Source organism: Pezoporus flaviventris, unplaced genomic scaffold (assembly GCF_033815535.1).
Source record: "Pezoporus flaviventris isolate CSIRO_AGI_PZ_B2104156 unplaced genomic scaffold, CSIRO_AGI_Pfla_v1 ptg000047l, whole genome shotgun sequence".
NCBI lineage: Eukaryota > Metazoa > Chordata > Aves > Psittaciformes > Psittacidae > Pezoporus > Pezoporus flaviventris.
Window position 1 is genome coordinate 9,791,023 of NW_026892595.1, and position 24,881 is coordinate 9,815,903.

The 24,881-nt window shown below is 38.4% G+C and overlaps 1 protein-coding gene across 2 annotated transcripts in view; it reads left to right on the forward strand.

Annotated features, from left to right (window-relative positions):
• Positions 1-2,791: 2,791 nt before the first annotated feature.
• Positions 2,792-24,881, forward strand: part of PRTFDC1 (phosphoribosyl transferase domain containing 1) — a 45,853-nt gene continuing 23,763 nt past the window's right edge. For both annotated transcript variants that reach the window (XM_061468233.1, XM_061468234.1), the window contains exons 1-3: positions 2,792-2,916; positions 7,168-7,274; positions 9,581-9,764. In XM_061468233.1, coding sequence (XP_061324217.1) covers positions 2,857-2,916; positions 7,168-7,274; positions 9,581-9,764 — 351 coding nt within the window. In that variant the 5' untranslated portion in view covers positions 2,792-2,856. The remainder of the gene's footprint in view (positions 2,917-7,167; positions 7,275-9,580; positions 9,765-24,881) is intronic.

Below are 24,881 nucleotides of genomic sequence, written 5' to 3' on the forward strand. Positions count from 1 at the left end.
TTAATTCTGGTTTCTGTTAATTCTCTTGGTTTACAGAACAAGGAATTTGTCTCATTTGCAAAAAAAAACTAAAAAAAAACTAAAAAAAAAAAAAAAACTAAAATAATTACATTTTATGCCAATGAAAATATCTTACATGGAGAAGAGCAACTCTGTGGGTTGGACCAGTGGCTGCTGATAGTAGCACTACCCTTCAAATGTACCCCAGCTAAATATATCTAGCTTTTAATTTCCATACTCATATTTACTGTTATTAGCAAGACATGGCACTTCATTTTACTTCTTAAATGAGTCTTGGGAAATTGTCGGAAGAGAAGAATACCAAATTTGGTATTGGTTTTGTCATCCAATCTTGATGACAAAATGCAGTCATCCAATCTTGATGGGAAGAATAAGCATTTCCTGCTTACGTTTTTCAGTACAATGCCAGAGGAATTTATTTTTTAGCATCTAATTCATGTTAGTATTTTTTAAATTGTTAAGCTTCTGTCTGTGGTGTAGTTACAACAATCTCCTGTATTGCAGTGGTCTGATAAAGAATGTAGTTAAAAAAGACAGAAGATTGTAATAGTAACACAACTAGTCCCAAAGTTAGAAGAAATCAGTACTCATACAGCAGTGGCAAAACTGATCTGAGTTTCTAGCTGTAATCCAAATAGCTTCAGAACTATAGAGCCCAGTTCTGTTTCTGCAACAGCAGTTTTATCTGTAATGTGGTGGTAACCAAGTCAGAATGCATTGGGTCTAGAGTGAATGTGGGCTTTAGGAGGGGTTTTTCCCACCTCCAAGCAAGAAAAATCTTCAAATCTTGAAAACTGGTTGTGGGTACAAATCAGTAGCATTTAATCCCCAATTTTAGATGAAATATTCAACTTTCTTTCTCAATAGTTGTATGAAATGTTTACATGCAATTGAAAGGCAAACATCTTTACGGATTTTGCCCATTATGAAAATCTCCTATATATTTTACAAAAATATTTTTATTTACTTTATGTAGGTTTGTGCAAATCTGTATATGCTGTTTATCAAAGTCACTACTTTTTATTAAGTTTATTTTAAAGCACTATTAAAGGAACTGTTTTTTTTTTTCTCCAGTATAACTCAGTCTTCATATAGAGGCATCACTTCTGGGGTAGACATTCTGGAGTCAGCCAGTGTCACTTTGTAAACCTGGTCTTCTTTCAGACATGTCAATTGTAGCAATAGTTCATCTAAAAATAGTTCCTTAATCCACCAAAAAGCAAACAAATCTGACTTCATATAAGAAACAAAGCATTTACTCCAAGATGATTTTTAATTGCTTTAGTATTTAGCCAGATTTTAATTGGTGTTCATTTATAGAAGTTTTCTTAACACTAGATGCCTAAGCTATTAATTGTCTATCAGCTCTAATGCAAGTGCATTAACAAGATACAACTAAAAGCCAGCCCATGTTGGACAACAAACTCCTGTTGTATACAGACCCATAGTGTCCTCTGGATTCATCTGTTACGACTTCTGACCTACCTGTCTCAATGACTATATTTTAGAAAAGCGTACCAACTTGAAATGTCTGCTTACTTGAATGGCAAAAGCCCCTCAGGTATCAGTAAGCATATTTTGTTATACCCCAGTCTCCCCTAAAAGTAACTTCTTCTTCCTTTAATAATTTTCAGTGCAGGAATGGCAGAATTCTACCAGTTGTTTATTTAACAGATAAATATCAGAAATCATAACCAACTTTCACTTTTAAGAAAGTGAAAAGCCATAATTTTCCCTGCAGTGGACTGGAAGGCTGTTAGCATTTTGCCCAAAAGCCATGTTGTGATAGAGCAAGTCCAAATTTGAACTTCTTACATGGGAATGTAAAGGTAGACTATGATCAGAACAACCCAAGACAAGAAAAAAGGTCCCACTCATCTGCGAGGCTGTTAAAGCCAAGTATTACTAATGATGTTAACAGAATTGGAAGGGGGAGGAGGAGAGGGGTAGAAGGCTGTGTGGACCCTGATCAGCTTTCCTTCTGCTGGACCAACAGCATGAGCAACATGGCAATGGGCTGAAGGCTCTGGGAAGACACAGCTTCCTCCAGCACATACACAGGGTTGTGGAGGAAGGAGCATCCGCTCATAAGTCAGCAAGGATGGAAAGCAAGATTAATGAACTATTGGAAGTTTGCTTCCTGGCATCCTTTTTTTCTCCATAAAGCATAAGCAAAAACCTGTTAAAATGTCAGTTTAAAGCACACCAGCTTAAACTTCTCCACTAATTTACTCAGCCCAGGCCTACTACCTAGCTGTCCAAACCCTTCCACCACCCTGCCAGTCTGTCACTGGCGCTGGCTTCTCCAAGCCGGTAGCTTCTTCCCCCTCGTACCCACCTCACCAAGGCTACCCGTGCCCTGTGCAGTGCTTTCTCAACACCCATTCCATGACTCCACGTACCCCTCAGTTCACAGGTTACAGCCCGTGTCTCCTCTCCTCTTTAGAGACCTTTACCGATCCAGCCTATCGTGTCACGGCTTAAGAAAAGATGTCGAGCGCCTGCCTGGGGAGCCCCGGCGGCCGGCGGGCACACCGCAGGCTCCGCTCCCCAGGGAGGCGGGGGACCCGACCCCAAACACAAGGCTACAGCCCGGGGCCAGCTCTAATGAGCACCCCCGGCGCGGCGGGTGCCAGCCTCCCCGACACCTCCTGTGCCGCGCCCCAGCCCCAGCCCCAGCCCCAGCCCCAGCCCCAGCCCCAGCCCCAGCCCCAGCCCCAGCCCCAGCCCCAGCCCCAGCCCCAGCCCCAGCCCCAGCCCCAGCCCCAGCCCCAGCCCCAGCAGCTCTCCCCGCCGGCCCCGCCCCGCCGCAGCCCCTCGGCAGGGCGCAGGAAGATGGCCGGGGAAGGCGGGAGCGGCGAGGCGGCGCGGAGCGGCGGAGGCCGCGGCGTTGTGGTAAATGCAAAGCGTCGCCCGGCCCGCCCCGGCCGCTTGTCTTCTACAGTGCGCGATCCTCTCCCCGACCGTCCCCCCGCTTCCCCGCCGCTCCTTCCCGCCCTCCGCCGCCATGCGCCGCGCAGACCCCGCTCCCCCGTCCCTCAGCGCCGTACCCCACGGATGTGGCTCCCCCGGCGCTTTGTTCTTGACCCCCCCGCCCCGCCCCGCCCCGGCCCGGACCTTCACTCCCCTGCCGGACTCCGGACCCTCTCCGCTCCTTGCCTTGCCCCTCTGCTTGGCCCCCACCCGAGGCCGCTCCCAGCCACCGCCTGTCCCCTCACGGAGCCTGCTCCGGGTTCCCCCGCCGGCTCTCGGGCCGCGGCCCCTCACTGCGCTGCCGCAGGGGGCAGCCCGCTGTCCCCATCCCTGCGGGTCTGCCGGATGGGGACGATACCCGGCACCGCCGGGCTCCCCGGACTACGGGGTGGGCAGGCTGGCCGGCTCCGCAGGCTTCACCGGGCTCCTGGTTTCCGCCATGAAAACGCAGCCCTGAATTACCCCGGGCAGTGGCGGAGGTGGCTGTGCGCTTCACCAGGTTGCTTGAGTAACTGAGGTCAGGATGCCCAGGGATAGCGCTCACCAAAACGCTTAGAGGCCTTCGGGGCCCTGCGAGCGCTGTAAAAACACGCTGTCCGGCTGCTCCTTATCCTTCTGTGGTGGGAAGAAGACCGAACTTTGGCAGTGCACTTTGAGTACCAGTGGGGCTAAATAAATCGTGCAAAAATGTAGGGAAGAAATTCTTTGCTATGGGACTGGTGAGGAGCTGGCACAGGCTGCCCAGAAGCTGTGGCTGCCTTATCCCTGACAGTGTTCAGGGCCAGGTTGGACGGGGCTTTGAGCAACCTGGTCTAGTGGAAGGTGCCCTTGCCCACGGCAGGAGGGTTGGAACTAGATTGTATTTAAGGTCCTTTCCAACCCAAACCCCTCTATGAAATGAATAAATATGCTCCTTATTCTGAGGGACAAACCAGATTCTCCTGTGAAGGAAATTCCATCGCTGTCACCACCTTAGGAATGTTTGTATTTTATTGTGGCATTGGGATTTTAACCAAGTTGTAGAACTGCTACCCAGATCATGGAGCAGAGTTGGGGGCTCTGTGTAGGCAGTGTTGCGTCCTGTCCCTACCAGCCTTCACTCCATCCCCTACCAAAGAAACCTATTGCTGTGTGTTGGAGCTCTGACTGAAACCACTGCGCATCAACCACCTCTCCTGGCACCTGTGTAATGAATGACTTTTTTTTAAGTGGGTGTCTGTGTTTAGCACCAAAGCAACGTGAGGATATTGCAAAGGAGGCTGTGAATTCTCATAACCATGTTCTGCTGTACTGATTTCTTCTGCTTACTATGCATAAATGTGTGCATGTGATCCTCAACCCCTCTCTCCGCCCAACCAAAAGGCTTTTGCAGCATGATTTAAGTTTACAAAGCTAGACTTTGCTAGATGCTTGCTCCTTTGTTTAATATCAAAGCAGAATCCAGATCCTTGTTGCTTTGAAGCGAGAACTGTGCTGAGACCTCACAACAAAAGTAGCAATGTTCTTCCAAAGGTGTTGAATGTCTCCAGCCTCTCAATGCCTCAAAGGAGCGCTTTTGGTATTGCCATGTATTTGTATACCTTTTTGCCTATGTTCACATCAACTTCTGAAAGACCTGCTGGAGAATTTCTGCTGGGCTGCTTGAACATGCCAGGCCTGAACTTTAAAAACAGACCTTTCTTGCACTGTGGGGTTGTTTTTTACACATCTGTATACCGATATATTCAGTATGTATATTTATTTATCCAGTTGAATTCTGTCTTTATATTGAAACAATCACAAATATTTGCTTCACATTTTCAAGGGCTAAAGCCAGAAGTCAAAAGAAGTTGAACTTAAAATTTAATTTGAGGTGGCTATTTTTTGATGCTTGGCTATTAAACTGAGGATAATCACACTTTTTTAATTCACAAGCAGAATACTCATAAAAATTTAGAGTTACATGAAAATTGTCCCATTGCATAACAGTGTGAATAGCTTTAGGGTAGATGACAATTTCTCCTTAATGTTGGGAAGTGCCTTAAAAGAAAGAAGAATATGAAATAGGCTTATCGTATTAGAAAGATAATTAATTAGAAAGTATATGTGAATTTAATCTTATTGGTCAAATGCCAGTTAGCGCTTGTAACTGAGAACTTCTGTATTATTGCAAAGCGATGCAGTTTATGTTCTTTTATTCAGATAGGATAGATAGGAGAATCAAAATTTCATGCTGATCCTGTTTCCTAAAGGACTTACTGTAACCTAAGTGAAACCTGTTGGTTTGGATGAGTTCTGAAGAAGTTTCCATCCATTTAGTTTAATCTTCTGCATCACACTAAACACGTGGAATTTGACCAGGATGCATCAGTACCAGTATTGACAAGGGTTCTTAGTGGGTCCTTACAGTCCTTAGGCAATTTAAAACACTATCTGAAATTGTTTCTTTTTATGTTAAGATACTTTTGAACAAAAGCCTGCCAGACAGCTCATTGCTACAAAATGTTTAAAAAGTTTCAGCCACCCTTATATGCTGAAAATGAAGATGAGAAAATGGGCTTCACAGGCCTTGTGCAGCAGGGTTTCTGGAGCAAGATTTGCCTCTTAATTAAAAACCTTGCCAAGGAGGATATTTATAATCTCATGTTTCTGTGGAAATGAGGAACATAACTAACTTATTTTCTAGTTTCAAGGCTTGTGTAAGTCCAGTGATCTATGAGCCATGCTTTTTATGGGGGAGTGTTCAGTGGTAGTTACCAACAAAAACCTCTTTTTGGAATAAAGAAGCAGTTGGGCAGAGTTAAGAAAACACAGCAGCTGAGGCATCTGTAGATGTCGGTGAATATGCAAAAGAAAAAAACCAAGCAAGCGAAAATCCATGAGATGGAACAGTGTTTCTGGACAGCATGAGGCAGGGCTATGCCAAAGTTCATGAAGACTAGATGTGGAGGAAGACCTCAACATCAGATACCTTGTGTTAGCTTTGAGTTTTTTTGGAGACATTATTTATTGCTATACCACATGAAATTACAAGCAGAGGTTAGTTTCAGTGATGGGCCTTTAAAGGTTATATTTAGCAGACATGCCATTAAGATTTGCACTTTACAAAGACAAGTTTCTCACCATTTATCCCTCTACTCAAGGTTCATGTGGGCAAGCTTTAGAAAGAAGAAAGAATATGTGACTTGAGGAACATGATTGTAAAAAAACCTATTAGATGTTGCTTTTTGTTGTGAACCGATATTGAAGCAAAGCTTTGTAAAGATTCCAACATGCCTTGTGAGCCTGCAGGTCTCATCTTTCATAAGGAATTCTGAAAATTGTTGGTTTACAGTTTGTTTAGTTCTTGTGCTGATGAGTTTGCATCTTCATAGCTTTCTGAAGCCTTTACCTGTCGGCTTATTTTTGATCTACTTAGTCCCTATCGCCACTCAGTGCTCTGGGATCTCCTAATTGTTGTATCCTAGTACTTATAAAACTAAAGTATATTAAATCTGTAAAATATTTTTTTTCTGTAAATGTATGGGCTTATAGAGTAGCTAATCATAAATTGAGAAGTAGATATTTTGTAATCACTCATCTTTGATGACTTACGTAAATTAAGAACCTCATCTTTGGCAAGAAGTACAATCTTCCACTGATTTGTACAGATACCTTCCATGAACCACATAATTTTTTCTCCCTGTCCTACATGCTATTTCATCTATAGAATATTTATTTATTTATTTATTTATGACTTTAAAGTACCTCTAAACCAGAAAAGTATGATTTTAATGTAAGATTTTACAACTTTCAATCCCACTGTCTGAATCTCCCATTGGAGAACCTCTTCTTAGTGGTAATCTTACATTTGCCTTTCGAATTTGAAATTAGTAAGAAACTTAGTCTTGCCACTAGTTTAGTACTAAATACTTATTCTGTCTAGTTGTTTGTAATTTCAGGTGAAATTTCCCACATTCTGTGGGAAAAAAAAAAACAAAACTGTAGCATTTGATTTCTGAGGTGTACTGAGAAGCAAAATAATTAATAGGAAAAGTGAAACAGTAAATTATGAGTGGAAGAGAGCATGTCATATGATTAATTCAGCCAATAAACTGTACTAGAACAGCCAAAAGAATGTACTAGAACACTGATTTTAGTTACATATTGTCAAATACCATGAAGTATTCTTAACAGCATTATTTAATATTTCAGATTTCAGACAATTGGCCTGGATACAGTCTGGATTTGTTCACTTATCCTCAGCACTACTACGGAGATCTGGAATATGTGCTCATACCACATGGCATTATTGTTGACAGGTATGTGTTGGTTGAATGTTACTAAATAAATTCTTTGATCAGTAGTATTACTCTGTTTTATAAAGCTTATCATCCACAGACTGTGTATATGGTATTTGTCTTAAAGTATTGTATTAGCAATTATAAAAATACTTGATTTCATTTTTAAAAGCAAAAAAATACTTGAAAATTAGGAAATACCAGACTTGTAATTTATTGCTTTTACAACTCCCTGTCTAATTTCTTTCACTGAATATCTATCTGGGCATTAAATCAGACAGGTGCCACAAAAAGGTGAGTGATCATATAGTGAAATTGGCATTGGAATGTAAACTACAAGGGAGCTGAACTCAAGGTGAAAGAGCAAGTACAAAGGTTTGAATATAGTTATACTTGAAAGTCTCACTTGCACTCCAACCGTCCTGTGTTTTTAATATGAAAAGGAGAAAACCCAACATTGAGTTATGTACAACTTTGACAAGTCCCTAGTACAAGTCGTTAATGCCAATTAACCTAGTAGTTCCTGACTGCACTATTGACTTCTGCCATTCAATGCAACCAGAAAGTGTGTCAGGGACTGTTTGGGTCCAGGTGCTTGGTCTGGAAGGTAGCAGTGGGAAAGCTTGACCAGCCCTCATTCCTTACCTTGTAGTAGTCCCCATGTACTCTCCACGTGGGCACCTGGTGATGCTTTGGTATTTCTGCTGAGTCCAGCTCAGTGTTCATGCTCACTAACAGTTTATGATGTGCTGTTAAAAATCTTATGAAAATGTTACAAAATGGAAATGGTAATTTTCAACAGTGTATTTATTGGGAATATCTGAATAGAATTTCATGGGACATTTTCAGCCTGCAGCTTTCTGTCTACCACATTTAAACAGCCAGTTGCAAGTACTGAATTCACTGGAACTCCTTAAAAGAAGATCGTAGACATGCATCATAAGGAAGAGTTATGGCTGCTTTATTTTTAAAACACAAGCTTTCTTTCATTGCATTTTCAGTAACCATTGTGCTGAATTTTTCATCTCTTTTGGTTAGAGTCAACTGACTCTTAATTCCTCCTTTTAAAATAAATATGTTCCAACTGAAGTTCTCATAGTATTCAATATAAATTTGTTTGAAGTAAGTAACTCTCCAGTGGTGTTTTTGTACTCCAGCAGAATAAATGCCACTGTTTTTTTCTTACTCCAGCAGAACAGACTGATACTGTTATAATGGAAAAGGACAAAGAACCAAATATACTGTGATCATGCAAAATTTTCATGTAGGAAGAAGGTTCAGCCCTTGAGAAAATTCTCTAGATTGGTAGCAATTAAATATAAGTTTAAAAAATGGTATGTCTTTTATTTAGAAATTGAAATTAGTACATTTTTGTCTACGCTGGAGTTCCTACTTTTTTAAAATATAAAATGGTCTTTGGCAGTTTTTGAAATTTCAACTCATCAGACAATCTGAGGAAGAGTATATATATAAAAAAATCACTAGAGAGATGTTTCTTTTTTATGGGAGGTTTTCCCCGTTATTTTCAGACTTGATAAGAGATGATAAAAGACTGGTTTACTAATCTTCAGTAAAGGAAGTGAAAGTCATTTACTAATCTTCATTCTTACATGAGTAAAAGGAATTACGTATAAGAGGTCAAACAAGATGATCTAAGGATACCTTATATTTTTTAAATCTAAAAAATGCTAATGTATGGAATTTACTTGAGCATTACAATTACAAAAATGTGATAATGAAGTGACAGCTTTTGTTCATAACTAGTATATTCAATTTAGAGCTTATTCTTCTCTGGTAAATGCACACATGTAGATTTTACTGAAGCTCAATGTATTTATGTAGTGTCAAGTGGCTAGAGAAAAAATAAAACCAAAAAATGGAATCCTGGAAGATGTGGTGTCTATTACAGAATGTGTATCTTTTGGGTTCAGTCGTCTGTCATGATGTGTTTGAAATGCAGAATTGTCAAAGAGAAGACAGATATGGGAACCCTGCAGTTCCGGGTTCTTTGGGGCATCGCCTTGATTATTCTTGTGTGCCTGACCTCAAACAAGTCACTTAAGCTGTTTGCAGTTTTCTCTTTTGCTGTATGACATAATGATAATGTACACTTTTTATAAAATTTAAGGTTAACCAGTTTGATTCACATGCTTTGCATTTTGCATCCATCACTCTGCCTATTGTGAACTCAATCCAGACCAAGCCATGACACTTAAACATACTGTCATTCAAGCCACATACATAGTGTTTCTTTGTAACCACATGGAAACCATACCATGAGCTTAGAGAATCTGCATCTAATGTTATCCTTAATTTTTTTGCCCCAGGACAGAACGATTGGCCAAAGATATTATGCAAGACATTGGAGACAATGATATTGTGGTTCTCTGTGTCCTCAAAGGTGGCTACAAGTTCTGTGCTGACCTTGTGGAGCACATTAAAAATCTCAGCAGAAATTCAGAAAGGTTCATCTCTATGAAAGTCGATTTTGTTAGACTGAAAAGTTACCACGTAAGTCAACAACTCATTTATGTAGCTTTATGTAGATTCTTGTTGTATGTTAATAATAAATAGTGGAAATGGAAAACCTGTTTTCCCCCCCAAATTATAGAAAAAATGTGAAAAATATTTTTGTTTGAAAAACCTGTAAGGTTTTCTTTCAAAATATTTGTCATGTCCCTTTATGCTTTATGGATGGTATGAATAAGGATACGAAGCATCCTCAAGCTGTATTTTTTTATTTAGTCTGTCGTCACTTTCAGACAGAAAAGTCAGAATTCTATCATGTAAAATGTTGGCATGTTGTTTGTTCTCAAAATCTTCAACAGTTATGTCAAGTTAATTTCATGTTACTTCATTTTCCACCCTCACCCCCACATAGTTTGGCATAACTGCAAGGTAATAAATCTGTGTCTTATTCTAAATGTTTAATGCTAACTAAATGAAATGCTTTCATCTTCATACCATGCAGTTTATATAGTAGCAAAATACACCACCAGATGATGATAGTGTTTTTTAAGAAAATTAAATAAACCATTGAACTAAATCCAGCGTTGAAGTAAGGATCAAGACTTCCTGTTATCTTCAGAGGAAATTATGCAATAATGATTCATTTGTTTCAGTGAGGCAATGATAGTGCGATTACTGGCCTTTTTTTAGAATGTGTGATTACAATTTCTATTTGCGTAATCTCTACATTTGTAGTCTGCCTTGTAGGATAGGGAGGGCACATTTCTAGAAGTTGTCCTAGAAATATCTGAGAAAGTACACTGAAGAAATGGAGCGATAATACAGTTTCTCTCTGAGCACAATGCAACTTGCTGAGTCCAGTTGTACTCACAGTAACTCTATGTCCTTTCCACAGACAGAGTTTGTTTGTTTATATGGTTGGTTGGTTGGCATTTTGCTCTGACCCCAGTAACCATAAACTTTTCCTAACTTTCACAAATCCAGTCTGATCTTTTTTCTATCATGGAAAAAAAGAGGCTGAGAAACTATAGCCATTTGATTAGGATTTGGTACTGGGGCCTGTCTTTCAAGAATTAGTCAGGTCTAGGAAGGACATATGCAATACTAATATTATACAATTTCTAGCTATTTGTCAGTATTAAAGAACTAATAAATAAAATAAAATACAATGTTTGTCTCACGTAAAAGCACATGGAAATTATACAATCTTTTTTCTTTTTCTTTTTTTTTTTTGTGTAACAATGGCAGCATTTCAGTAATGCTGATTGATGAATATTGTAATTACTTAAACTTTTTTTATACTGTATTTGGCATATAGGTAATACACGTGCTTTTCCTATTGTGATATCTCTTACCCAGCACGAAGATACCCTGGTTCTAAAATTTCTTTCCTTGGAGACAAGTGAACTCATTATCCATGCTATCCCATAACCAGTGAGTGGCAGGAGATGTGTACCATAAAAGTTTAGAAAGTTTCACATTGTTGCTTAGGAAATCAAATAAAAGCATGCTATATCAAGCTAAAACTGCAATACAAATTTTGTTATGCAAGGATATCATTATCAAGACTAAATCCTGGATATCATTATCAAGACTAAGTCCTAGATAGCTTCTAGTGGCTGTGCATATTTTGGGTCTTAGCCTCATGTTTTAGTAGGAAGCTAGCACCTTCCCTAGAACTAGTGCTTGCATCTAGTTTTTAGAAAATAAATAATTTTTTTCTTATAAGCACTTCCAAACAGGTCTCGTGTGTTTAGAGCCTGAAGCTGTGCTTGATGGAGTGCTTGGAACAGTGCTTGACACCTGCCTGGTCTTGAGAAGCTAAATGACACAGGAGTCAATATAAATTTGAAATGACATTGATACTGGTAGATTCGTTCCATGAGATATGCATAAATGTAATGCCGACTAAAGTACCAGTACCGCTACCTGCCATCCTTTGTATTTTGAGTTATTGTTTTGTCCTAATCAGGTTTTAGACAAAGTACCCTTGTCAACATAGCTGTGGTCAGAACACTTGAGGAACTTGCTGTTGTAGTTTGAGTGACTCTATCCTAACCTTATATGAGACTCCCAAATCCCCCATGTCACTTTATTCTGTAATAACATACCTTTCACATTGTTTTACACTTAATTAGAGGCAAATAACTGCAGTCTTAGAGGTAATTACTTGCACATGGAGTCTTGGACCATCACGAGTTCCACTTCTTACCTTCTCTTTGCCTTTTCTGTTCCATTTCCTGTTAAGACTTATTACTGGTCTCTCCTTTTATCCTTTTTTAATTTAATAGACTGCTCTTCTCATATTATTTATCCCACTTACTTTTACTAACTGTTCTCTGTTTCTCTCCTAAAGGGAGTCCTGCTGCTCTCAGTATACTTGCTTCAGATATGTCTCCCTTCCCTCCTCCAGCTGTTTAAATCCAGCAACTAATTTGAGCTCAAACTCATGGGATTTTTGAATTGTTTCATTCCAACTTCAATCCTGAAAGGTTAGTTGATTTTTAAAGGTTGTAACTGAAAGTGGGATTTCTTGGTTTAATTGTGTAGCAAAAATGAGTGGTAACTGTGACCCAAAGTCAGATCTTGGCATCAGTAAAAGTATATCTTAACTGCAAAGTATCAGTGGAAAATGTTGTACTTTGATGTCTGGCATACGGACGTGACTACAGAAAAGGAGATGGCAAATCTGACCAGCTATACATGACTTTTTTTTTTTCAAACCTGTCATCATATTCCAGAATTTAGAACTGTAATTAGCATGTTAAGATCTGCTTTCATATTATGTAGCTGAAAGTTGGACATGTAAGTTGGTTTTTAGACTTCTTCATAAGAATTAATTTATTAGAAAAAATCATAATACATATAGATTCTTAGGATACTAATGAGGTGAGTGGTTGCTTGTACTTCTGTAGTCAGGATGGTTTTATCTGGCTTGAGAAGTTTAACATACATGCGTAAGCCTGGTCACACTTTCCTGTATTTTATAAGTGCTGTCTTCTTTCATTATCTTAAATTGGCATGTCAGATTATTGAATGTAGTATACAGGTAATATGGAAAAACACCATTAGATTATTACTTTTAGAGAAAACAAAGTGGAATCCAACTTAGGAAACCATAGCTTAAAAATAATGTGGTTGTACTGTATATAATGTTTATATTCTGCTATAATGTTTATATTCTACAGATATCAGTATTAGGTCCTAGACCATCAATAGAATTTCTGCAGCTGCAACTGGAGGTGCAGCCCTGTCTGAAAGCATATTTTTGTTTCCTCTAGAAACTGAACTGTATTTTTCCATTTCTTCAGTTTGGGGTGGGGGTTTTGGTTTTTTTTTTGAATTTGTTTGGTTTGGTGTTTTTTTTCTTTTTTTTCACTAGAATGCTAAAATGATTCAGTAGAGAAAGTTACGAAGTTTACACATGTGAACAGGAACTTACAGGCCCAGGTGTAGATTGAGAAAAAATTTGGTGTGCTTAATTGTAAACAAAGTTTGTATCAGTAAATTGAGAAATAGACAATTTACAAAGAAACACAGGATAACATTTTGTAACTCAGATTTTTAAGGCTTCTTAATCAGTAAGAATGGTAATAAAAATAACTGTGAAATGGGAAAGAATCATGACTGGAAGAAAGGTGGATACTTTTCCTCCATAAAATATGATTTTTGAAGAATGCTGTTTCTTGTAAACTTACAGGTGATACAGTACACTTGTTCTCATTTTATTTTGAGTATTTACATGAGTTCAAAATAAAGGAGATTGTTTAGGTGGGGATTTGATTAGAGGCTGTATGGTGATTTTACAGGCTTCTAGCACAGCAGGCAAGTTAAAGCACCATCATGAGAGTCAGAATATGTGATTTCTGAAATAAGCATATGGAAGTACCATATAGACTTAAAAGTAAGAGTCAGGAAGTAGATGAAGACAAAAATAAAGTCTAATGATGGAAATCTGAACGAGAAGCTGCAGCTCCGAGTTTTAAGAGGCAGAGAACAGAAAACATACACTTTTCTGAACAAACTCAAGAGTAATGAGGTAGTAAGTATAGTGGGTAGACACGGAAGTACTAGAATAGTCCTCACATGAAATATGATGCAGGTATGGAAAGCTGAATGTCAGGTTTTTGTAGAAGACGATGTATTCTGGAAACACTGACATAACAGCTGATAGAATTTGGCAGTTAGCAACAGTGGAACTGACTGCAGAGTTTTGACTTTAAAACTGGATTAATAAAATTTAATATATTCAATTTTCACTATACCAGAATTTTCCTGAGTGATTGCTCCTCCATCAGAGCTCTGATGTTGAAAAGAGTTGAGAGTTTCAGGTTGATAGAAGAATTCAAAATTATTTTCAAAAACATGCTGGGTTGAATTCAAGGATGAAAAATAATGGAGGAAGAAGTTAGGCTTGGGAATGTCATATAAGGAGAATATGACACCAGCAGGAGAGGTAAGAAACAGGGATCCAGAAATTCTTTCGTATGTTTGGGATATTGATAACTTTAGCAGATCAAAGAACTAATAAGAATTCAGAAGGAAGTACAACAAAGAAGGCAGGAACGTATTTTACTAGGGTGTTTACAAATTAAGGGGTAGGGCTAGATAAGAAAGAATGTTTGAGGATAAACCTCAAAGAGTGAACAAAAGAATACAAGGACGTTGATATCATGAAGAGAAGGGCTGAATGTGGTGGTTTAGTAAAAAAACGTAGCATGAGAACCATAGCTGAAGAGTGTTCACAAACAATAATTAAAGTTCCTCTTTGTTCAGTTTTGAAGAGACAATCTAGGACATGCTGATAAAGGTTGAAATAGAAATTGACACAGAAGAGTATGTTCTGGCTCATCAAATCTAATCCCCTAGAAATAGATGCAACAGTATCGCCTAATCCTGTTGCATGGGTGTGACAAATATGATCTTTAAACCAGAGCTCAATTTTGAAATTGAATTGGAAAAATTAAGTAGAGAAAGTATACAGAGTATTGGAAAAGTAGAGGAAGTATGCAGTCTATAGACTTTCTTGACAAGTTCTCAGCAGTGTGTCAGTAGAAGGGAGAGTGAATGTGAATTAAGACTACTTTAGTGGACAGATAATGGAAGCTAAAAATTGAAATACTCATGCTAAGAGTTGTTGAAACTGGTGGCAGGGGCTGGGGGAGGAAAGGGAAGTAAACCCCTGTGTGCTTTCTACATGCATTGTAGAATCTACTGTTCATGTGAAACATTTAGTATTCCCATATCATTTTCCATAGATGTCTATTTAACTTTCTTAATTACTGTAAGTATGTTAGTGAACCTAATGTTTTGGGGAAAGGCAAGTGAATCTTGGTGACATAGCTTTTTTTTTTTTGCCACTGAAAACCATGGAAAGCTAAACTAGTAGTTAGACTGATACTTTTGCTCAAGACTTCTGTGATTTCTTTGGTTAATCCTGTGTGGACTAAAGTGACAAGACCAGAGTCATCTCTGAAATTTTATTTTGAAATAACACTGTTATAAGTACTGTTATTCTTAGTAGCTTGGAGATACTACCTGGAGTACTGCATCCAACTCTGGAGTCGTCAGCATAGGAAAGACATGGACCTGTTTGAGTCAGTCCAGAAGAGGACCACAGAAATGATCAGAGGGTTGGAATACCTCTCCTGTGGGAAGGCTGAGACAGCTGGGGTTGTTCAACCTAGAGAAGATAAGGCTCCAATGAGACTTTATTGTGGCCTTTCTATACTTAAAAAGGGCTTATAAGATGGGAACAGAGTTTTTACCAGGGCTTGTAGTGATCGGACAAGGAGCAATGGTTTTAAGCTGAAAGAAGGGAAATTTAGAATAGACATAAGGAAGAAATGTTTTACAGTGCGGATGGTGAAACACTGGCACAGGTTGCACGGGAAGGTGGTAGATGCCCTATCCCTAGAAACATTCAAGGTCAGGTTGGAAGGGACTCTGCGCAGCCTGATCTAGTTCTGCTCAGTGCAGGGGGGGGGGGTTGGACTAGATGACCTTTAAAAGTCCCTTCTAACTCAAATTTTATTATGATTCTATCAAATTGTGCAACGCACTTCTGAAAGAGGTTAGTAGATGAATTGCTGGTAATAAGATTATATCATAGTTGTTAATTCCATCTTGATCAGAGACCATTACAGAATATTGATCTGTTTTCCACATGGTATCTGAATTATGGATTCTAGACGTGTATTTTTCATTTTCTGATGTCAAGAAGGCATTGTTGAAAATCATCCTGAAAAAATATGAATGAACTTCAAAGGAATGTTGATTGCTAGTCATTTGGAGGAAACTTCTGGAGAATTATGTGGATTGAGTCAATTAATGTAATTCTTTAAAATTAGTACATTATTTATGGTTTTCAGGACATAACTAATAAAAAAGTGACCTCTGAATTGTAATCCATGCGCAATGATTGCATTGAAGTCTGTTCACAAGCAAATCCATTGATACGATCTGTTTCCTCTTCAGCCTCCAGTTGTTTGAAATATATTTACAACTGTTAGTTATTAATCTTCACATAAACAGGACCATTAGTGCTGCAAAATTCTGAAAACAAGTAACAAAACAAGCATTGTTTAGTAGAAATCTGCATGGTTTTGCTGTATGAAGCCATCTCAGTAAACAGTTTTGCTAATTCTCTCCACTGTAGGAGTAAGGAAACAGAGGGATTTTATAATGAGTAAGTTGAAAGCCAGTTGGTAAATTTAGTAAAATAATTTATTTTTGTGCCATGTAGCTTTATTTCTCATACACCATTACTTTAAGCTTTTTCAGATACATGGTTTGTAGTTAGCATTGTAGACAGTGAACACCCGTACAGAGAATTTTGCAGCATGATATACATTTTGAAGCTAATGTGCCACAAAAATAAAACATTAATTTAGTCACAGAAGCTGCCAGTGTCAAGGATATAGACATTAAAGTGACCTTAGTGCTATTCTGAGAAATATCTTCTAGTGATTGTAGGCAGTGCTGCCAAACAGGTATCTTACGGGCAAGCTAAAGATGTGGGACTAGAAATGTACTCCTAGAATTGTGAAAGGAATTTTATCTCTGTGTACTTTTCCATGACTGTGAGTGGATAAAATGGCATTTGCATCCTGATGTAGTAGTATCTTTCTGAGTGAAAGCTCTGTGAAATGCTCATACCTGCTAAAATGAGTAAAAAGTTCTTTACAGTTGCAAGCCAAAAGTACAAGTCGTAAACAGGCAAAGATGCTGTCTCTGTATTTCTGATGCTTCAGTTATTTACTGAAGCTTAATAAGGCCAGAGATGATTAAAAAGGTGAGGAGCATTGGAAGCAGATAGTATTTTGTGTGGACAGACTGTTCGGAGATGCTACAATTGTGTGCAAATGTTCATTTTCCAAGTGTTAAGGCTGCTTTAAAAATAGGATATTTTTCATGAAAGAAACAAAAAAAACCCACTTATACAGGCAGCAGTGTCTTACTGCAAAATGTCAGCCTTAGAGTCACTAAAGCTTTTCAGAGAAATAGTTGAAAATGTGTCAGTAGAGGAAGTTGTCCCAAAAGCTTATTCTTGCAACTAGATGATGACTTTTTAAAAGACATTTACAAAATTGTAATGAAAAGAATAGCAGGCTCATTGGTTAAATTGTGGCTGATGTGATTAAATATTAACAGCACCACTCAGGCAACTGTAGAATAAACTCTCCTGCAAGATTCATCTGAACATCAGGTACAGATATTTGGGAATTTGGCCTCTTATTGTATCTGCACTGGCTGAAACAATGACAGCATCCAGTTCATACCGTAGCAACTGCAGTGCCCTCTGGCCAGTCACACTGGCCAGCTCAGCTGTTTCTGAGCATTTCCTAACCTGTCTCAGCCCAGGTGAGACCAGTTAGGAGAGATTTTCTATTTCAATAACTCCAGCTTGCTGTATTCATTTTTAGTGACCCAGATGCACACATGCATCTCAGCTTGCCAGTAGCCCCTCCCAGGGCAGTAACTTCTTTAGTTAGCACAGCTCTAGTCCAGAGGTCCTTGTTACCAAGTGTGCAAGCTTCAGACTCCCCACTTCTTTATCTGAGAGATGCTGCTCAGAGATATCAGAGGGAACATGGATATTTCAAACCTTTATTATTTTTGTAAACTAACCTACTTTTCATAATGTTCTAAGGCAAACTGAAGAAGGCTGTACTAAATGTAATAAAATGTGACCTTAAAATTGTGTTGTGAAACTTCTCAGGTCTTGAGACAGATGCTTTCCTTTCTAGGCATCTACAGCTTCCATTTGATGTGATGGCAGAGTTGTGAGATATGAGAGCTTAAATTCATCACTTGCTCAAGGCTGTCTTGAGTGTAAGAAAGAAGGTGTTTCTAATTTAAGTTGTTTTAATTAAAACACAGAGTATTTTCCTGTTGGACACTGCTTCGGGGCTTGGAGTGTTACTAATAATACAAGTAGGTGTTAATCTGTGGGCATAGTTCAGGAAAGGTCATAATAAGCTGATCATACAGTCAGTTTATCAAGTTTATCTGTAATGTAAAACTTACTCATGGAGGGATGATCTATGTAACTGTATGCATCAGATAACACACCTACACACCACTTAAATATGTTAGCACCATCTGAATTCTTAGTGATTTTTTGTAAGTATGAGTAAGTGTTTCAGTGACTCACATATAAAAGATTTGGGGGAACCAAACAAAGCTTAGCCGGGGGAGAACTGAGTAGGAAGCGGCCTGATTGCCATGGGGACAGAATGAGAACAGATGTGGCAATGAAGGTAGAGTGGTACTGAACTCTGCTATGGCTCGCCAGCAGTATCAAAATATTGGTTTAAGGCATTTATGGGGCATATTAAAGCAAGTAATTACTTGCCTTACCAAAATACTTTTCATTTTTATCTGTTGTTCCCTGCTTAGGTATTACCTTCCTTTATACTGATTTATGATTTTTAGCTGTGGAATTCCTTTCTCTAACAGAAAACATTTTATGGGTTTGCTGTGTTATTGGTTGGTACTCTGTTACTCTGGACTTCAGATCTAATGCAGACTCCACAAGAGGTATTTTCTAATCTTTCTGGAGAAATTTGTCTCCCCAAGGGTCACATTTTTCTAACAAGCTGTAATGTTTTCTTTTGAAAAATGTTTTCCAATTTGAAATAAATGTTTCAGATTACAGTATGTTGCAGAGGGTACAGCTACTATGGAAAAATGGAGTGTTAGGTCTGAAGTTCATTTTTCTTTTTTTTTTTAATATGGGGGGGTGTTTGTTGGGTTGTTTTGTGTTGTTTGGTTTTTTTTTTCCCTTTGTGAGTTTAAATCTTTGTAATTTTCAAGCAATCCAAGTTTCTGGAACATCTTAGCATTTGAGACCATGGATGTTTTTAAAACTGGTCAGTTTCAGAACAGATTCAAAGCATCAAGTGATTTTATTAAAAGCCTTCAAGTGGTCATCTCTTCAAAAAATTCGATTCTTAAGTTCCCCTGGATACAGTGTTTGTTGTTAAGCAGTGGCTTGTTACAAAGTCTAAGAAACAGAAGTTTGGTTTTAGTATTTTGTTTCATATTCCACCAAAAATACAGCAAGCTACTACTAAATTACGACATTTGCAGCAATACTGTATGTCATCATTAGGAAAGACTGTAGTCTGTTTTCAAGTCTGCTTCCCAGAGTTTTACAGTGACTAAGGAGATAGGCTCTTAGGTATCAGAAAGGCCCAGAACATAATGGTTGTTAATCTTGTTGCACAAATAATATCTGATGAGTTTGAAAGTACCATGACATGTTTATGCATTGGAAAAAATATCACCTTGATTACTTATTTGGGTGCTAATTATACCATTTAGCATGTGTTTTTTTTTTTATATTGAGATCTGAAATGGTGCAAAATTAATTAAAATAAGCTGGAGGGCTCTAATTTTCCCAAGGAATTCTATGACTCTCTTTAACTGGCATCTTAACTGCTGTTTCTGAAAACAGATCATAGCATGTGCGATGTTCATGCAGTGCCACACCCCAGGGGTGCTGTAAGGCATAAACCAAAAAGGTTACTTTGAAGGAATACAGCAGTAACAAGAAGTACTCTTATTGCAGGGCTTATCTGTGTGACAAATACAAAATTATTTTCCCTCCTCATTTGCTAGACAGAAGTTAGAATATTTAAATAGAGAAGAATAAAATAACCTTGCAAGAAAACACAGAAGAGTACATGTGTTGTCAAAAGTTTCCTACTTGTCATTAGCCAAGGGACTAATCATAGTAGTATGAAAGAGAGCGCTACTGAGCTGTGAGTCAGCGATAACACTAGAATCCAGATTACTGGAAGGGACTAAGCATTTGAGGTTTATATCAGTCTCATCTTTTGTGAATTTGCTTACACCTATCTATCTGTTTTCTCAGCCTGTGGCTATTTGACAAATTTGAAGATTCTTCTTCTACCTTCCTTTTATCACCAGATCCTGGGAACTGCTGATAGTGAGGGTCAGAAGGTTAGTCCTTTGTGCTTAGTTTAGAGAAAGCTGTTTTCTCTTGTGCTTGCAGAACCCCCGAAGGGGCAGGGTTTTTAATATGGAGCTACAAATTTCACTGTATGATATTTCACAATGTGCATTTACTTTTGTTCGCTACTTTACAATACAATTTAAAAAATGGGGTAAGATGGTACATACAGATCTAGTAGTGTTCCAGCTAACGTGCTGAGACCTTCTGTCGGTGCTGGAAAACACAGCTTCTAGTTCCACTGGCGTAATGTTCATGCATTTAATTCTAAACAATAATTGAGTAAAAGAAGATAACTCCAGTTAATGTGGACTTGAACCCAAATTAACCTTTTCCTAGCTGAGTCCAGGAGAACTGGCTACAGCATGCTTGATGTCCTTTATGATTTTTGCATTGCGATAGCACAGAAACAGAAGGAAGATTTTCCCTGCTCTCTTCAGTTTATGGTGGTCTTCTGAGAGCTGAGGAAGAAAAGAAACCCAAGTTTCCTATTCCAAGAGTATGGGCTTATATTACATGACTACCACAAAAGGTGAACACTCATAGTAATGCCTCCTGGCAGTCCAGAATGAGTTACCTGAGTAAGATTATGGCAGTTCTGGAGAGTACACTTACAAATTTGTTCTTTTGCCCCTAAGTTTTAACTTTTATTTGCCTCCCATTTCTGGAGACAAAGTATGTGGTCTGAACCTCACCTCACGTGACTGAACAGCGCTACAAAATTGTGAGTACCTTTTCTCATCCTGGAACATATTCAGGTCTTATTGCTATGTTTTAAATATTATTTTACAGAATAAAAAAGACGTTAAGAGTACAAGGAAACCTCAGATTACACTCTGTGGAAACTAACCCAAGTTTTGAGGATATATTTTGTTTGTGATTTATATATAATTCAAAACATTCTCTATCACATGTTTTTGATTTCAGTTCTTGCTGATCTTTTTAAGTGTATGGGCACTATTTGTGCCATAGGGTTATATGTGGTGCTGCAGTCTTGCTGCCTCATCCTTAAACAAAATAACCCATTGAACCAATACCAAGCAAATGCATAAAACATAATTACTAAACCAGAAAGGAAAGAATGGAATAATTTATTGTCTATAATCATTAGCCAACTTAACTGGTCTAAATTCTGCTTCAATTTACAACAGTTTGGGCCTTTTCCTGTAGAGTTACTTCATGTTTCTGCTGATAAAACTGAAATCATTCTCTGTTTAGAGCTTTTAAGGAAAGTTTTACCAGCAGTAAAATTCCAGATCATGTAAGCAGTCATGGGTTTAGAAAATTTTCTTTATTTGAAAATATTTGAAATATCTTTATTCTGTGTATCTACAGAACTTATTAATAGGTGGAAAGATACGTACTTCCAGCAAAATAAAAGACTGTAAATCATTTACAGCTTGTAATAGTTGCCCCTTGCAAATATATCCTTAGTTGCAGTTATAATCTATATTAGCTGTCTTAACTGCGTTAACACTGCATTGAGTTCACCGTTGTTGATGTTGGAGAGTACACACTAGAGATCAGTTCCAGATACTTTGACTGGGAAGGGAAGAGCTTCAGTGGCAGTTTATACTTCACTAGATACCGGAGGATCTCCATGGAAGCAACTCCTATAGGGGATGAATTTTCTAGCATCTATTTCAAGATACTTTACCTTCTTTGGATTAAGTACAGAGAGGGCATGCAGGAGTCCCAGCACACAAAAAGTTAGTGAATGTGTGAACAGATAATTCTAAACAATTCAATTTATTAAGTTTAATAACTTACTGTTGCCCTGAGAGATAGCTGAATGCTCTGCCTTGCCTTTACAGCAGGGAAGAAACATACACAGGTGTTACCACAGGTCAGCTGATAAGAAGTACCTTGCTGTCAGTAAGTTTGCTGTTTGTCTTTCTCTGTCCAAAGCCAACTTCCTCATTGTAGAACTTTGGCCTTCCCTGGAACTGGATAGACTAGCCTGAATTTGAAGTACTTCCAAACCTGTGTGATGGAGCTTTTAGTTAAGGAATAACAACAAATAAAAAGATTAAAAACTTAAAGATATCTTCAGATGATGTTGTAGTTCTAACCATAGAGAAGTAAAGTATATCTTACACTTGTAGTAACAAGAGCTCTAATAGATATACCTACACCAGTTTAAAATTTACTGTAGCAGGTTATCCTGGCAATAGCAGTAAGGCAGATCTCAGTGCAGCAGTCAGTGGTGAGATTACCAAGCAGCTCAGGAAGGCAGCTTTAAAGCTAACAGAGATTCAGAAAACCATCAGTCCTTCAGTGCAAATGTACCTTTACTTTCCCTGCTTGATAGGTGAAGTTCTGACAGTGGGTGTAGGATGCATTTTATTTCCAGCTGGTTCAGCACTGTTGGCTTGTTTGCAAGGTACTCAAAGCACCTCTTACAAATATATCGGTGACCTGACACAGGATTATTTTGAATATGGGTGTGCCCTGGAGGTTGCAGACTGCCCTTTGGTATACATTTGATTCTGGGAAAGGAAGGCATGCTTTCCAGTCTTCACTGGGAAACAATTCATGTTATTCTCATTCCTTTGCACAAGTCTCCAGCTTAACAGTACTTAACTAGTTGTCCACTGAATGTTGCTACTTAAGCCTGGAGAGTCCTGGTTGCCTGCCAGCAAAATCACGACAGTCCTTGACACTCTTGAGGTTCTTTGCTCTTACCTGTTGCTCTTTAGAGAAGAAACACAAAATGTTGTCCGTTCAAGTGGATGTTGCTTGTAAGTATAGCATCATATGTATTACCACTCCACCAATGTTCTTATTACTGCTGCTGCTAAACTAGTTTCATAGTCTATACTTTATATATCTATTTGACTTTACCTAGAAGTCAGAATACATTAACAGATGATGTAGATGCCATACGGGCTATTACCCTGACCAACATACTCATATGTTGAGTACTTCTCAGGAGGGAGGGTGCAAAGCAATTAAGTTTCATACCAGGGTGTCAGCATCCAAACTGGAACATCAGAATTTTCATTTTAATTTCTGTGTTCCTGACTGAGATGGTAAAGCAGGGTTGTAGAATCATAGAATGGTTTGGGTTGGAAGGCACCTAAAAGATCATCTAGTTCCAACCCCCCTGCCATGGGCAGGAACACCTTAAACCATCCAACCTGGTCATGTAACAAAAGATATCATAACTATTGAACAGTATATAATTTCAAAGCAGAAGTCTTTATAATTGCAGATAACATCTATCTGAACTCTGCCAAGACCTGCAGTTAATTCTTGCAATGCTATTTTTTAAGTGTAGAAAGCTTGGTTAAATTACGAATGAGTTTGCTGCATCTGAGTCACATAGAAGTAATAATTTTCTATTTTGAAGTGAGAGATATTGCTTCTGTGGTTTCATTTTTGAAAGATATTACCTGGAAAGTAAATTCTTGCTGTATCTGCTCTGTTTTCATCTGAGCATTATCTTTTTCCTTCACTGAAAAACTTACCTGTGGTTAATTTGTATGCCAGAGTGTACGCTGCTGCTTGGGTTTTCTGCCATTTTCACTTACTGTTGCAGCAGTGTATGGTAGCCATTTCTCTGAAAATACATATCCGTTTCATAACCATGTGATGGTTCAAAGTCTCAGCTTTTCTTTACTGTATGAAGTACCAAGAATTATGTTCAAATCCTTAGCATTCATTAACATGGTAAATGTCTTCTCCCCTTTGGCTGTAATGCCATCCACCTTGTTCCCTCATTGCCATTCGAAATGTAGCTGTTCAGATAACCTTTAAAGTTACTGTAAGGGTAGCAACTACTCAGTTGGTATCCTTCCTCCAATATCAAATACAAATTATTGTTTAATTGAGGTTTGTTGAGACTCCATTCTTCATGATCATGAACACCACACCATGAAATCCAATTATTTTCATTGTTCAGTGGGTAAACCCTATAGGTAAATTTATATTTCTGCTCCATGATGGTTAGAGTTTAGAGCCCTATTAATCATCCAGTATAATGTTTTTGTAGAAAATCTGCAAAGACTGGTTTCTATTATTTTACTTTTACTTTTTTTTTTTTCTGACACAAGTTGGAAGAAATATTAGAGTGGTTGTATCTTTTGAAATCTCTCCTCAATTATATTTCACCTAGATTAAAATGAATCCTGTGCGTAAACATGCAAGCAATTTATCCTGGAGTGGTACCAAAGAGAATTGTGTTAAATGTTTGTGTGAGGCAGAGCCTGAGTGGATAATTCAGGATGTTGATTCTTGTGTGCCTGTGGGAAATGCAATTGAAAGTAACCTCTTTCCGAGGGCTTAGTGATGTTTTTAGGAAGAAAATATTGATCTTATCTCTTAAGCTGGGATTTATCTCATCTAACTTCAGATTTCTCACAGTTAGATGTGTAGATGTAAGTTATTTGCTGTAGATTTCTGATATGGTGAAGTAGGTGATTTATGTGATCTATCTTGCATTCTCCATTGATTATGAAGGGAGCCCAGGATGCACAGATTTAGATGACTTAACTTTCAGATACCTAAATTAGGAGCAGAGTAATCCTGCCTTTAATGAAGCTGTTTCAAAGTCATGGGTCACCCTATGTGAATAGAAGCAGCAAAGATCATGTGCAGTTAATGTCAGTTTTAATGGAGAATAAAAAGGTGAGGCCAGAATGAATGTGGAGGTTGAACTCTGCTCTGCTTTAGTGGAC